Below are 15,667 nucleotides of genomic sequence, written 5' to 3'. Positions count from 1 at the left end.
TGCGTTTATGGGCGGAGAAAGGCAGAGAAAAGCGCAGTTTACACTAAGGATTGACCGATTCATAAATACGACGGAAACTTGGGTCTGACAGCGTTCGCAATGTGCGGTTTGTCCATGGCGCTGATAACGCTACGTTCGCAAATGTACGTGAGGTGAAGTACTTTGAAATGGCCACTTCAGCCGCGCATTATGCGACGTGAAGCTGCGTGAAACTTTAGTACCACTTTTAGCCACTGTGCGTCGCTCTGCCACTGTACATCGCTCTGTCAGTAGCCTGCCCGCCCCTTCTGAAAAAGCAGGAGGCTACCTTTAAACATAATTGTTGCCGAGAGGAATCCCAGCCTACGAATTCAATAACAAAGTAAATCATGCATAATTAAAAATTACCTCGATTTAGGCTACTTGGGTATGGCATAAGGCTTGGCTACACAGTGGTAACGAAAATCGAAATCTGCTTTTGATAGCCTACCTGTGCCGCTCCACAAAACGAAAAAATATCTTAATTTGCTGTCTACGTTAACACGTTACAAAGTACAATTCAAATTTCAGTAATTCGTTACAGTTACTGAATAACTGTAACGTCAATTCCTGCTTTACTCTTGATATCTCTAATATATTGACGTATTGTTTCCATAGGCATGCAGTGGCAGTGATTGTTTATTGAAAATATAGATTAGCCTAGACACATTATTTCATTGTAGAAATATGCGCAGGACAGAGCATGCATTCTCTCCTTGCACCGCTCTCCCTCAAACAGGTTGGCTTCAGCCCGCACCTCCCCTACGCAAATCAAAACAGTGTCTTCAAGAACTGTTCATGCAGACTACAACTGGCACGGTGTAGCCTACACAAATTTGTTCAAAATTGATGCATTCAAGTTAACTTTGCAAAGTTAGTGTTATAGCCTACTTATCACAACGTTGTCAATCGCAAACACTAATTTATTCTAACATCTCTCTATGGAACTTCCTGCTTAATTGGCGGAGGAGAAGAGAAAGCACCTTTTTGATAATTGAGCCAGTAGAGAAATAACTGTTCAGAACTAATCTGTAGCCTAGGGTAGGCTTCTGCAGAAAACAATGTTGTTGGCGATTTAATACTATGTAGCGACGTTTTCACAGGCTACGCAATAGAAGCTTAGACAACTATGACCCACGTTTTGGTTTTGTAAATTAATTTGCCAACAGCAACATCCATCTTCCTTGTTTTCAAGTAGCAGGGAATTCACGCCAAACCGTTGCAACTCTGCCATCAATCATTATGTTAAGCCCACCTAAGTTTAATTTTTCCAGCTCGCTAGCCAACGGAGAGTTGCTAGGGTGCGTCTAGATTTCTAGGCTATATAAATTCAATAATATCCCCAAAATGGTGAATTTTTGGGCCTGCACTTTTGGCTAAGCTAAAGGTTTTTTTCCAATTAAAAACATTTTGACAAATGTTAATTGATATAAGAAACAAGATAGTTCCATAAAGGTGATGTAATTACAAAAAATACTATTTTATCACTCGGCTAGATATATTGTTACTATTATTATATTAATAGAGATGCTGAGAGAAAATGAGGTAAATCCAGAGATGGAAATTATCTTAGTAACTACCAGTCTTTGCTATCACCTTTTTCATTCACTGTTACACTTGCAAAAAATACATTCTATCAGAGCAAGATTGAGAGTGCAGCTGACAGTAGAAAACTTTTTTCAACTTTCAAGTCTCTTCTCAATCCTCCACCAGTTATTCAGCTACTTCACTGTCAGCAGATGACTTTGCAAAATTTTCAGTGATAGTTGCTTAAATAAGTGCTCAGTTTGATGAGCCCATTAGGAGAGCTTTGCCCTGTGAGTTGTTGGACTCTCTCTCTCCTCTTGATGAAGAAGAGGTTTCTCTACTGCTTCAGCGAAGTCATCCAACAACATGTTCCTTCTTTTAAACAGGCAAGGGCTAAGTCTTTGCTAACAAAAAGTACACTTCATACAATTGATAAAGAACTACAGACCTGTCTCCCTTCCTCCCTTTCTTGTTGGCTTTGGAGGAAGTGTTATCTTACTATAAAATTCTTCAACAGAAGCCTTATTAAATAAAGACCTGCCTTGCCCAAAATAAAGGCCTGTGGTTTGCGCAAATTAAATAACAATGAAATATCATCAGTAATAGTAATCAGTAATCGACCGTTATTTTGTGTAAATGGGCTATGCATTGGGTTAGACACCAGGGGCCATATTCACAAAGTCTTTTGTCTTACCACTAGCAGTACTTTTTTAATAACTTAATAAAAAGGCCTAGCCTAAATGAATCAAGAGTAAGGCAAAACAAATAGCCTAGTAGCCTAATGAAACATACAGATTGATGCAGTATCTTTGTAACATTATTAAATTAATCTGTCACTATGCCTATGCCTACGTTTGCAAAGAGGAGAACGTTTTAATTCACAATAACGTTAGGCTACATTTATTTAAACCTGGTGACAATGAGTAGACTAGTTTTGGTTGTTGTTGCTGGCGTTATTGCATGTTAGTTATGCCTACAATGCAAAATTGCTTCCTCGCGATTAGAAGCTCCTGTAGCCGCATTAGAATTTCAAAACATTGCGACATGAAATGCCACAAAAACCGGTTTGTGAATAGGTCTTAGTGAGTTAGGAGTCCTCTCGACTTCTTTTAAGCTGTTCCAGAGGTGGAAAATGATTTGTTGGGGGCAGGGCTGGATTAACAATTCATAGACCCCTGGGCACAAATGTCTGATGGCCCCCCCTGCCCCCCAGCCAACGTGAATCAGGCGGTCAGTTAATAGGCCTATGTCGTGAAGATTTTTCTTGCCATCTAAGGCACTAGTGCATCTGTGAGGCCAAGCCTCACCAAGTAGCACGTTTGTTTACAACTAACATTACATTTAATTAAACTGCTTATAGGCTAGCCTATGCAGAAATAGTTTTCAACATTTTGAATATCAGTGTCGGGTGAATTAGGAAATGTTCTCAAAGTAGCCTTATGGCTGAAAGCTGCTTCGGATCCCCCCCTGTTAAGCAATAACCATACAAATGTGCGGCCTGCTCACTCATTGTTTCAAAATGAGTAATTTCGGCCTTGTCGGAACTGGCCATTGTAGGCTACGTAAAAATAAACTTCCAAAATTAACGAAAAATATTTATCTTCTTTCAGTTGTTTCAAAAGTTTCCAAACAGTTAAAAACAGATGATGTGATGCGCGTCATTGACATAATGTGCAAATAATATAGCGTAGATATTCCAATATATTCAAATACATGTATTTATTTTAGAGGGAAAATTCGAATGTCATTTTTGAGCAATTTTGAGAGCCCTAGTCCACTGTAGGCTATAATTGGCTATTAACACCTTCTACCTAACCCCGGTGAGTGGGGGTCGCTATAATGCGTGTGAAATAGCACCATTGAGTAGCCTATGCGACATACATACATCTGTCCTCTGTCAAATACAGTTGCATGTATAGCTCTGAACAAAACCGTTCAAAGAGGCTCTTGTGCAACTCGTCCATTATAGAGAGTGGCGGCTGACATTGTTGAGTTGCCATTGACAACCAAACGGAACCAATATGTGCTGGTAGTTGAATATTATTTCACAAAATTTGTTAATTTATATCCTCTGCAAAATCAGACAGCACAAACAGTAGCGAGTAATGCCTCTTTATTTTTTGTTAGTGCACGGTGTACGGCGTTTGCACAGTGATCAGGGGCGTCAGTTTGAAGCAGAGGTGATACAGAGCCTCTGTCAGCTGTTGGGAATCACAAAAACACGCAACAAGGCAAGGCAATTTATTTATATAGCACATTTCATACTCCAGGTAGACACAATGTAACCTGACTCCGCCAGATGGATTTGCTCCGCATATCCATCTGGGAACTTTTCATTGAAGAACTTTTGGGAAGGGGCGGAAATACTGGTTAGCTGATTGGATAAACCATCTGTCTATCACTACCTTTGTTGGTTATCGACGGGCCAAATCAACCAATTAGATGAACAAAGTGTTCTTCTAATGCCTTTGTTTAACATACAATTAAGTTGGGTAACGTGACTAACGTTAAGATGTTTTAACCCTTTAGGCGCCAGGTTTAAAAAAAAAAACATCATTCGATTTTTACATCAAAAATTCAAAAGGCCATGGCTTGAAAGTGGTCAGAGATAAAGTCCTACTGTAAATGTGAAAATCATTGAGTATGAACAAAAGTTTATGAAGGGGGTAAATCTAATCTAATTTGCATATTATGACATCACTGAATGACAACCACCTCGAATTATGCACATTTCAGTAAATACTGGATGTTGAACATATATTTGAGCAGTTTTGCTTACTTTTTTGTCATTTTACCCACATAACACCTGAACAGGAAAGCAGTCACATGTAAACCAACAATAGTAAACTATTACTATTACCACAAACCTTATTCTACTATACATTAAAGTAGCCTGGTCAAATCAGTTCCTATTGCGGGTGACTTTGTAGTTCTTCAGAGCCCTATTTTTACTACCCCTGCTGTCTTTACTACGTCCATTATCATCACCTTTACCACTGGCACCTTCAGCTACGTTGGGCAGAGGGTCGACATAAGTGTGGTATGCTTAGTGAACACTGTCGGAAAGACGCAAATGACGCACCTCCATTCACAGACGCAGCGTGACTAGACGATCGCTCATATTCTCCAAAAGGCAGATATTCTCCTTCAGAATCAGACTAGGTAAATAACAGACCCAAAACTTCATCACGTTAACTTTTTCTTCAACATTTGGTGTATTTCTGCTTCAATTTGTGCAAAACTATGGCCTGCATTGCTTCCGTGTTATGGAGGAAATGCACGTCTTCTTATGTGTTTCTCGGGTGTAATAGCGTGTAATACCACGTCCATTACGGACACTATCATCACTATTACCACTGGCACCTACAGCTATGTTGGGCAGAGGGTCGAAATAAGCATTGTATGCTTAGTGAACACTGTCGGAAAGACGCAAATGACGCACCTCCATTCACAGACGCTCCGTGACTATCACTGCCAATAGACGATCGATCATATCCTCCAAAATGCAGATTTTATCCTTTAGAATCAGAATAGATGAATAAAAGACCCGAGACTTCATCACACGTGAACATTTGGTGTATTTCTGCTTCAATTTGTGCAAAACTATGGCCCGCATCGCTTCCGCGTTATGGAGGAAATGCACGTCTTCTTTGTGTGTTTCTCGTGTGTTTTTCACATGCTTCCTGAAAACTTTGAAAAAAAAGGTTGAGCTTGAATCGAAGCTCTGGGTGTCTGCCAACTAGTGGTCAAGAGTACAAATGAGATTTTACACTGTACTCGCGTCTATCGTCTGTTTTAATCAGTGACGTTGTTTGTCGCAATTTTGCGACTTTGGACGGTTAAGGGTTAACTTACCATTTGTATGTGACATGAACCTAATCAACGACAATTCCCATCAAGTTTTCACGGCAGGCCCTACACTTCTGAAGAAAGTATATTCCTCCATTGTGAACTGGAATCAGCCGTGGAGGATGTCTGTGTCTTTCATTCCTCCCAGCTGCATGGCTGAGACTCATAGCTTCACAGCTTACCCAGGAATACTTTCTAATTTGAATAAAACTTGCGCGATAGCTATGCTCATCTCTGTGGATGCCGTCATGTTGTTCGTTGCGTCACACCTCAACCCGCCTCAAAGCCAACGCTGATTGGACGTTCGTTTGGTGAACTGCTCCAAATTCTCTTTAACGGAAAGTATCCAGACTGATCTGCGAGTGAAACCCTGAAGCTCGCGAGATCAGGATGGTCTCACGAGGCTAGACACAATGTGCTTTAGCTCAGCCATTACCTCAAATAAAAGTAAACAGGTATAAAACATATCACAAGTATAAAAAATATGTCACAGTAGTAGAATAAGTAAAAACAATAAAAGCAATACAAATAAATTAAAAATAGGAAGAAGCCATAGAGAAGAGGTTGGTCTTCAATTGGGTTTGGAGCAATGGTTGGAGCAGTCTTAATGGGCTCAGGGAGTTTGTTCCATATCTGGACTGCATGGTAGTTGAAAGCAGCTTCACTCTGTTTGGTGCGAGTAGAAGGTATGCATAATACCTGGCTTTTCTGTGATCTAAGAGGTCTGAGGGGATGTACAATGTAAACATGTCTGACATATATGTTGGCCCCATCCCATGTAGTGCTTTAAAAACCCGTAGCAGTACTTTAAAATCTATCAGAAAAGAAACTGGCAGCCAATGCAGGGACTTAAGTATAGCGGTGATATGTTCTCTTCTGCTTGTCTTTGTTAGGACTCGTGCTGCAGCATTTTGAACTAATTCACGTTGTCTAATTGTCTTTTTTGGAAGTCCTGTGAAGAGCCTGCTGCAATAGTCTAGCTGGCTTGAAATAAAAGCATGGACAAGCTTTTCCAGGTCAGACTGGGACATAAGGTCTCTCAGCCTGGCAATATTTTTCGGGTGATAAAAAGATGTCCTAGTTACAGCTCTCATATCATCAAAGTTGAGGTCACTATCAATTATGACTCAAAGGTTTCTGACTTTAGTCTTAACTTCAAGCCCCTTGGCCCTAAAAAATGTAGCCATTTTGACTCTCTCATCCATCCTCCCAAATAAAAATACGTTTTTTTTCAGTTCAATTACTTAAAATTTGTTCAATTGCAAATAGTTTTGTGACATCCACCTATTTATTTGGTTATAGTGAGCCAAGGGGATCCTTATCAGTGGGTGACAGGGCTAAATAAAGTTGCATGTCATCTGCGTAGCTGTGATATGAAACCTGAGTGTTCTTTATAATCTGACCCAGTATGAGCATGTGGAGATTAAAAAGAAGTGGCCCCAGGATTCTCTCCTGCAGATAGGACTTCAGGGAGTTAATCACTCTGCCTGATAGTCCAACCCCATGTTCTAATTGGCGTAGGAGTATGCTATGGTCAATCGTATCAAAGGCTGCACTGAGGTCCAGTAATACAAGCACTGAAGTTTTGCCAGAGTCTGAGTTAAGATGTATGTCATTTAACACCTTTATAAGAGCTGTGTCTGTACCATGATTGGCCCGGAAGCCTGACTGAAACGGATCAAGGCAGCAATTTTATGTTAATTGTTTAAATTGTTAAAATTGTTTAACTATTAAAACCACTTTCTTAATAAGTTTCCCAATAAAGGTCAAGTTGGATACAGGTCGGTAGTTATTTAATACTGATGGGTCTAGGCTTTTCTTTTTGAGCAGGGGCCACTCTCTACAATCCAAAATCAGATGGAATGATAGAGCTTTTTTAATAGGACCTTAATTGAACAGCTCGCTAAAACTTTACTAGAGTGTGGGGATGAATGGGATGAATATGCAAGTGTCCTTTGGTTACAATACCTCACTACATGCCAGCACATGTTTCACTCCGTACTTCCTTGCCCACCGATATGAGGCGAGAGTTCCAGTTGACATTCTGATACCTACCCGTGCCTTGGCGTCACTGGCATCTGGATCTCACAGTGTGTTTGTCTCCTCATTGCGAGACAAACCCGAGTCTGCCTTCAACAGAGCCAGAATGAGTAGCGAAGATGCTCATGAGCGGCAGTAGCTTTATCATGACAAGAGAGCCCGACACAAACCTTACAAGGTGATCCAGTGGAAAGCCGCAGGAAGTGGAAAACCCCCACACTGGAAAAGGCCCTATCAGGTCTTGCAGGTTTTAGACTCAGGCGATGTACCGGGCCTCACCTTCCGTATCATCACCCCCATGGACTTGGACATTATGACAGACTGAGGCCTTATACACTGCCAGGTCCGGCAGTGTATTAAGCCCGGCTAGCTTAGTCGGTAGAGCATAAGACTCTTAATCTCAGGGTCGTGGGTTCGTGCCCCACGTTGGGCGCAAGTCTTTGGGGCAGCCGTGGCCTACTGGTTAGCGCTTCGGACTTATAACCGGAGGGTTGCCGGTTCGAACCCCGACCAGTAGGCACGGCTGAAGTGCCCTTGAGCAAGGCAACTAATCCTTCACTGCTCCCCGAGTTGCTGTTGTTGCAGGCAGCTCACTGTGCCGGGATTAGTGTGTGCTTCACTGTGTGCTGAGTGTGTTTCACTAATTCACAGATTGGGATAAATGCAGAGACCAAATTTCCCCTCACGGGATCAAAAGAGTATATATACTATACTACTACTACTATACTATACTAGGTCACCTGCCTACACAGCCACAATTGTCCAGTCCTCCTTTTCCTCCAGTCCCAGTGGGAAAAAAAATCACTGGCACATATCTTGTATCTTCTTATGGTTGTGTGCGTGTGTAATACATACTGTTTATCTGACCTATATGTTGATTAGAATGCTGTTTACATTTTCAGAGATTACCTGTGAGATGTGTTTTCTATGTGGAGTTGCTTGATTTCACTGTTAGTGGTTGTTATTTTGTAAACAAGGATGTTTACTCTTGGAGGGGGCAACGTATGTAACAGACTGGTATCATAATGAATATATTAAATCCCCTCGGGGCTTTCCGTAGTGAAAAGATTGTGATTTATCAGTAATCAGTTTGTTGTTTTGTAGTGGACACCTCCTGCTGCCCGTGCCCTAGCCTGTACATCCTATAGAAAATAAATTACCGAAGTTTTGGAAAGATATCTCAGCCTCCCTGCTCGTCGGCATTACTAGTAATAAGTGCTAAAGCTTGGTTACAATAGCAACGATATAGCATGATGATATTGTTAAAATCAATGGTGAGTTAATTTTTTGTGTGTACCGTCAAAATGCAGCCTGCCTCTCCTTCAGGATCACACTGTTCAAAATAGATCACCCCCTGGGCTGACCCCGCCTTCACTAACACCAGTTATCTTCAGTGTTGTGACCTTCCTGTCGTTAGGTTCTCGTGGCTCTCCTGACTGATTTGAGTGCACACGTGTCGGTTCACGCATGCAGATGAAGTCGCTGTGTTTACAGTTGCTGTTCTAGCCAGAACACGTAGATGTTGGAGGGAAGTTAAAGTCGAGGTTGAAGTAGGCTAATGTTAAATGCAGGGCGGTATATGGCTATAGCCTATAGCTGTTCATCTGCTGGCCAATGACGAACATTAGGTTAACTGCAAGGTACCTGGCTAGCACTCCAGCTTGTCAATATGAACAGAGAAAAAAATGGCTATTGTCTATTAATACTTGTTTCCTAACTGGAAAACACGTTGTTAATGAAGGAAGCCTATCACATGAACGAGCGGAATCTAAGCTCTGATAAATATGATAAATAAAAATAAATAAGAAAATTAACATTGAACTGGCATGGAATTTAATCTGAATGCACACCCATTACTCGAAAATATCTGACAAACTCTTCACTCAATGCCTCTGTACAATAATCAGTTTCCGAGTAATCCGGTTTTGAAATTGCAACATGGTCTCCAACTTTTGGGCCGAAATGTAAAATATTTATAGCCTGCATACATGTTTGTAAATTGTTTAGCCAGAGTGTCCCACCATCATGGTTCATATTGCCAGATTACAGACAATCCCACATAAACAGATATTAATATATATTTCTACTGGCATGCTTAGTGACATCAATGCAAATATGAAGGGAAAAAATCATACTTTCCCAGATGGGTAGCCCAGAATGAAAAAAGAAGCCATAGCTTGTAGCCTACAGATGGCCATTGAAATGACCAAGATAACTAGCTTATCTTAGATTAAAGGTCTGAACAACACAGGTGACCACTTTTGCATAATTTCATGGAGTGCTGAAATGTACACAATTTATGATCATTTCTGAACTGTGAAACTCAGCAAATATGCTTTGTAGTTGTGCTTTGTACGTATTGCTGTAGGCTATCATCCTCATAACTATTCCACCTGTGTGTGCAAAACAGTTTTGGCTACAGCACAAGTATTTCCATCAATAGATACAAATATGCAAATCTAACCTCTGAATTTCTTTTCAAAGTGCACCAGATTGATGCATTTAAATGTTAAAATATACACAATTTTCTTCCATGGGACCCCTCTAGGGGGGTTTGTGCCCCAGTGCAGTTCTAGGTCTAGTGACACCCCTGGTACAAATCAATATGGGGGCTATTTTGACTGACAGAGGTGACCAAGAAACTAGCCATTCTTGTCAAAAAAATATTGCTATATGGTACTCAATATATTGTCTCATTGAGTATTTTTTCCCCATGGCACTGACACTGGATTTCAGGGTTCCCCCTACCAAATCCCACTTAAACCACTGGGTATGTGGTCACTGTATGATAGGGGAGGTTGAGTCAGTGCACCTCCTTCTATATTGTGATGAGTACACACCTCAAGGGATTAATACTTTGATAGACTTGGCCAAGCCATCCCGGGCTTCCTCATATTAGAAGAGGAGGAGAGGCTCGCAATAGTCTTGGGAGAGGATCCCGGCACCTGCCAATTGGCAGCGGGCTATCTCTCTTCACTATACAGAGAAGGCATTATATGATTGCAATCCCACCCCACGGATTATGTCTGTTTCACCATCTCTCTTTTTGTCTGTTATCTTTTTAAATTAGATAGATAGATACTTTATTGATCCCCAAGGGGAAATTCAAGGTATTATTATTATTATTATTATTATTATTATTATTATAACAAACTAAAGTGTGTGTGTGTGTGTTTTTTTTAATGCATTCACAGACTTTGTTTTATGACTGTTATTTAGTCTTGATTAGTTCTAGATACTGTATGCTTTGGTTACACTTTATTCACAAATTGCCAATAAAGTGTTTTTGAATTTCAATTTGAGTGAAAAGTCATCTGTAACCATGGATACCTCTCAACCGTCCTGCTGGTTACACCAGGCAAGCAGCACACATTGTTACGAAACAAAACTACAGTTTGGGACAAAATACTGAATAGTAAACACATTTTAACTCATCAAACTGAACTACGAGGTTTTTGACGGCCGTTGCTTCGCTCAGATTTGAACCGTATTACCAAAAACTTTCATTTTTCCATGGAGATTTTTCTAACGAACCAGGAAACGTTAAAATTCTAATGCTAAAAACTACAAGCTTCCGGATGACTACCACACACTATAAAGAATTATGATGTGCTCTAACATCAGGAAGGTTAATATTTGTCATGCATTCTTTAACATGAAAGCATACCAAACTGCATAAATTCAAGAATAGTACTATTTGCTATACAATTTTTACTATGTACTGTACTGTTTACTATATGGTAACATATGAATCATTAATGTGTCAGGAAATCTAAATGCAGCATCAAGTAAAAATCAACATCTATTACTATCCCTTGTACTGTCATTATAGGCAAATAATGTATCTTGGTTATGCTGACTTATTGAGGGCACCTTGTAAACAGTGTTTCTTCCATTTATCCATTTCTATAATATTTTATCTTTTGTCCTGTTGTTTTACAGACTTGTTGAATGCACCCTTACAGAGAAGACCTTTGAAAGTGTGGCTACTGTTCTACAGTCATCAAACTCCTTGATAGAGCTGGACCTGAGTCAAATTGACCTGGGGGATTCTGGAGTTCAGCTTCTCTCTAAGGGACTGTCTAGTCCCCACTGTAAACTTCAGACATTAAGGTTGTTGTAAGGCCAAGCATTTCCTGATATTTGTTTGTATGTGTGTGTTGGTATAATGCATTTCCTATTTTTTTTTTGTATTTGTTTACTGTTGTTGTTGTACGCTTAAATGTATATATATATGGTGGTAATGCACTCCATTTGAGAATTGCCAAAAGAAAGCTCTTCGAAAAGGTAGAAGGGTTCGCTGGCATGTTCTTCCTCTTCAGTGATTTTTTTTGGCAGTTTTCAAATGGAGTGCCTCACCTCCACCATCTGCTAGGTGTAATAGCAAGTGTACCCTGTAGCCTCGCTCTGGCCGCTGGGTGAATAAGGTGAATTCAGCCCTTCATAGCATTAACTCTGAATGTGCCAGTCTTTTCTTAACACAACATTTAGCTAGTGCAGCATTGATATGACACTACAGACCTCACCTAATGCCCTCGTATTGTCATAGTATTTACAGATAAGCCGATACCAGTCAACAAAGTAAATATTGGCTGATGCCGATGTTAGGCCAATATACTGTATATTGTTCATTGCACCCTTACAATTTAGTTAAATCATACATTGCACTACAGCATAGTAAAATCTTTCAGGTGTGTGTGAATGTGTGTGTGCATGCGTACGTGCGTGTGTGTGTGTGTTTGTGCGGATGTGTGTGTGTGTCGGTGTCGATGTTTGTGGGTGGGTGTAGCCATAGTCTACACATGATTTCTGCACTGTTGATGAAAGGTTTCTTGATTTTTTATTTATTTATCAGGCCACTGTGTAACAATATATCTTCCATTTATTCATGTTATCTTTTGTTGTGTTTTTATGCAGGCTTGATGACTGTAAGCTTACAGATACATTGTGTGAGATTGTGGCTTCAGTTCTACAGTCACCAAACTCCCTGCTACATCTGAACTTCAGTAACAATGACCTGGGGGATTCTGGAGTTCAGCTTCTCTCTAAGGGAGTGTTTAGTCCCCACTGTAAACTGCAGACATTAAGGTTGGTGTAAGGCCATGCATTTACAAACATTTGTTTGTTCACTTGTTTATTTAATTTGTGTGTGTGTGTGTGTGTGTGTGTGTGTGTGTGTGTGTGTGTGTGTAATGCACATGTGAATTATTTTTATATTGTCATTACGGGGGAATAATATCTCTTGATTATTTAGTGGTGCACTGTTTAAACAGAATCCCTCGATCCATCTCTGTAATATTTTCTCTTTTTTCATGATGTTATGCAGACTTGCTGAATGTAAACTCTCAGAGAAGTCCTGTGGAATTGTGGCTGCTATTCTACAGTCACCAAATTTCCTGATAGAGCTGGACCTGAGTCACAATGACCTGAGAGATTCTGGAGTTCAGCTTCTCTCAAAGGGACTGTCTAGTCCCAACTGCAAACTGCAGACATTAAGGTTGGTGTAAGGCCATGAATTTACTGACATTTTTTTCATTTGTTTGTACTTTGTGTACTTATACTACGCTTTCAGGCAGGGAAACAAAACTATTCATTATGTAAATTAAATGGGTGGCAGTGGTTTAGGAGGTAGAGGAGTTGTCCAGTAACCACAGGGTTGCTGGTTCAAGCCCTATTCCTCCTGACCCTGTTGAATGTTAGTGGTCCCGATGAGCAGGTTGCCGCCTTGCATGGCAGCCTCCGCCATCGGTGTAGGTGTGTGTGAGGTATGAAATTGTAAAAGTGCATTGAGTGCTCAGAGGAGTGGAACATGCTGAGTGACACCTGGTTATTGAAGACTCAATTTAATACAGTGTCGTTCAGTTACAGACTGAATCCTGAGGGGTTATCGTGTCATTTTATACTGATGAAATTCTCTCTCACTCTCTCTCTTTCTCTCTGCATGTGTGTGTCTCAGGCTCAGTAAGTGTGGTATCTCAGACGAAGGTTATGTTTGTCTGGCTCTCACTCTGATGATAAACCCTTCCAGTGTGAAAGAGCTGGATGTGAACAACAATCATTCTGGAGGATCAGCACAGAAGCTGTTATCTGCTACACTGGAGGATCCTCACCGCAAAGTTGAAGCACTTCAGTATGTACTCTATAGTAACAGAAACCTACAGGCTGATCAACCTGCAGTCTGGATTGTCATGTATTCATTTTTAGACGGTTGCATTCACATAAGTGAGGATACATGAAATTGTATTCATTAGCCATTAGTTCCTACTACATATTCTCCACACAGAACAGTACAATCTATTACCAGATGCTGTGAACAAACAACTCTACATGTGACTAGACAAAGGGGGGCTGGAGCGCTGCTGGTATCCCTTGTGTCCTCTGGTGCTCTTGGAAGGGTTCAAAGTTCATCAAAAAATAATTGGAACAAATCCACATCCAGGGACTCAGTGGGATGCAAAAGTGTAAAAGCCTTTATTATTTTTTAGGGCTAAAGCATTAAACAAAGTCAATCCTTATGTAGCCCTCTAGCTCTCCATCCTCGCACACCGTTGGCTTCCAGCACCTCCACTGCTACTCTGCGTTGTGTTATTAATAGTGAACATGAGGGTGCATCCGGTATGAAGGGAGACACAGACACAGAAGGGTTTGGGATTGTGGCAGACCGTAGTTTACTGGGCTTCATAAACAGCATCTATAAGGTTGATGGCATATACTCAATTTATAACCAGTATGAAAAAATCCTAATGCAATTAAGTTGTACATTCAAACGTTAATGAATCCACATATTACATTCAAGTGCTAACACATACCAAAATGCACCAACTAACTAGCACAGTAACACATAGCTTATCACTGTATTAGTGGCCACAATACACTCGTTTTTATCACGAAAATATAAAGTGCTTATTCTCAAAATGACTCAGCATTTAAGTCTTCAATAACTAGGTATAAACAATATCTCAACAAAACAAATTCTAAGTAGTATTACCCAAGATATTTGATATTTTATTAACTCATGAAAATAACGTGACTTACCTATAAGGTTGATGGCATATACAAAAGAATAGATGGCGTTATCGGCTAAACACGCATCAACCCTGCGGTGTATCAAAAGGGAACAATCAGAGTTAAACTAATGAAAATATAAATAATAAATGGTCCTGCAGTGATACCTAGTGGCACTACAAAAACACTGCCTTACATCCACCCCTTCTTTAATTGATGGCGTCCCAGATCAACCTAAAAACACCTTTACAGCATTATCTAAGAAAATGAAAACAATAAACATGTTGTGAATGCATGTGTGATATAAAGTGTGTGTAGTGTGTGTGTGTGTGCAGATGAGTGTGTGCAGATGTTATCATTGTGGCTCTACAAATGTCCTGCAGCTCTTTTTGCTTTGGCCCTAAGCCACAACTTTCTCCCTCTTTCTATCTTTTCCTGGTCATTTTCTAGCTCCATGACATGGGACTCGAAGGAGAGTTTTACGGGAGGATGCCGATTCCTTCTGGGGTTCCTCCTTTGAGTGTCTGTCCCTTGAGTGGAGGTAGCACCACAAACAGTCACAAGCACTTCCTCTCTTTGCAGCTGTAGTGTTCCCAGCATGTTCATCAGGGTACGGTTGAACCTTTCGGTGGTCCCGTTACCCTGGGGGTGGTAGGGCATTGTGTGTGTTTTAGTGATGCCAATGCACTTACACAATTCCTTTACAATCGCACTTTCAAAATTGCGTCCTTGATCGGCATGTAATTTGGAAGGGAAGCCAAACTGAAAGAAGAAATTCTTCCACAGTACCCGAGCCACTGTGCACCCCTTTTGGTCCTTGGTGGGGTAGGCCTGTGCGTAACGAGAAAAGTGGTCAGTAACAATGAGCACATTCTCTATACCACCTTTTGACTTTTTCTAGTGGCAAAAAGTCCACACAAACCAGTTCCACTGGGGGCACTGGTATGGATACTGACAAGGGGAGCCCTGACATTGTTTGTGGGGGTCTTTCTAAGGCAGCATCTCTCACACTGTTCGCACCAGGCTTTAAATCTCCTGAATCATTCTTGGCCAGTAAAATCTGTCTCTTATCATCTGCAGTGTTCTCTCAAATCCTAAATGCCCTGAATCGTCATGGAGAGCTGTTTTGACAGCTGCACGAAACCTCTCAGGCAGTATTAACTGCTCAACCAACCCCCTATGCCACAGCGGTATATGATGCCTTTCCTCACCACTAACCTCCTCCACT

At 40.7% G+C, this 15,667-nt stretch overlaps 1 protein-coding gene and 1 non-coding gene across 9 annotated transcripts in view; both read left to right on the top strand.

The window, feature by feature from the left end:
- The window catches only part of LOC143136317 (NACHT, LRR and PYD domains-containing protein 3-like), a 286,890-nt gene that overhangs the window by 229,916 nt on the left and 41,307 nt on the right, over window positions 1-15,667 (top strand). For all 8 annotated transcript variants that reach the window (XM_076297033.1, XM_076296993.1, XM_076296976.1 and 5 more), the window contains 4 exons: window positions 11,377-11,547; window positions 12,352-12,522; window positions 12,761-12,931; window positions 13,391-13,564. In XM_076297033.1, coding sequence (XP_076153148.1) covers window positions 11,377-11,547; window positions 12,352-12,522; window positions 12,761-12,931; window positions 13,391-13,564 — 687 coding nt within the window. The remainder of the gene's footprint in view (window positions 1-11,376; window positions 11,548-12,351; window positions 12,523-12,760; window positions 12,932-13,390; window positions 13,565-15,667) is intronic.
- Window positions 7,795-7,867, top strand: trnak-cuu (transfer RNA lysine (anticodon CUU)). Its single transcript has one exon. It is a non-coding gene; the product is annotated as a tRNA-Lys (tRNA).

This window comes from Alosa pseudoharengus, unplaced genomic scaffold (genome assembly GCF_046254945.1).
Source record: "Alosa pseudoharengus isolate Yale_2024_CS ecotype anadromous, Long Island Sound unplaced genomic scaffold, YU_APseudo_1.1 YU_APseudo_1.1_scf_1, whole genome shotgun sequence".
NCBI classification, from domain to species: domain Eukaryota; kingdom Metazoa; phylum Chordata; class Actinopteri; order Clupeiformes; family Clupeidae; genus Alosa; species Alosa pseudoharengus.
This window is presented reverse-complemented; position numbering and strand designations above follow the sequence as displayed.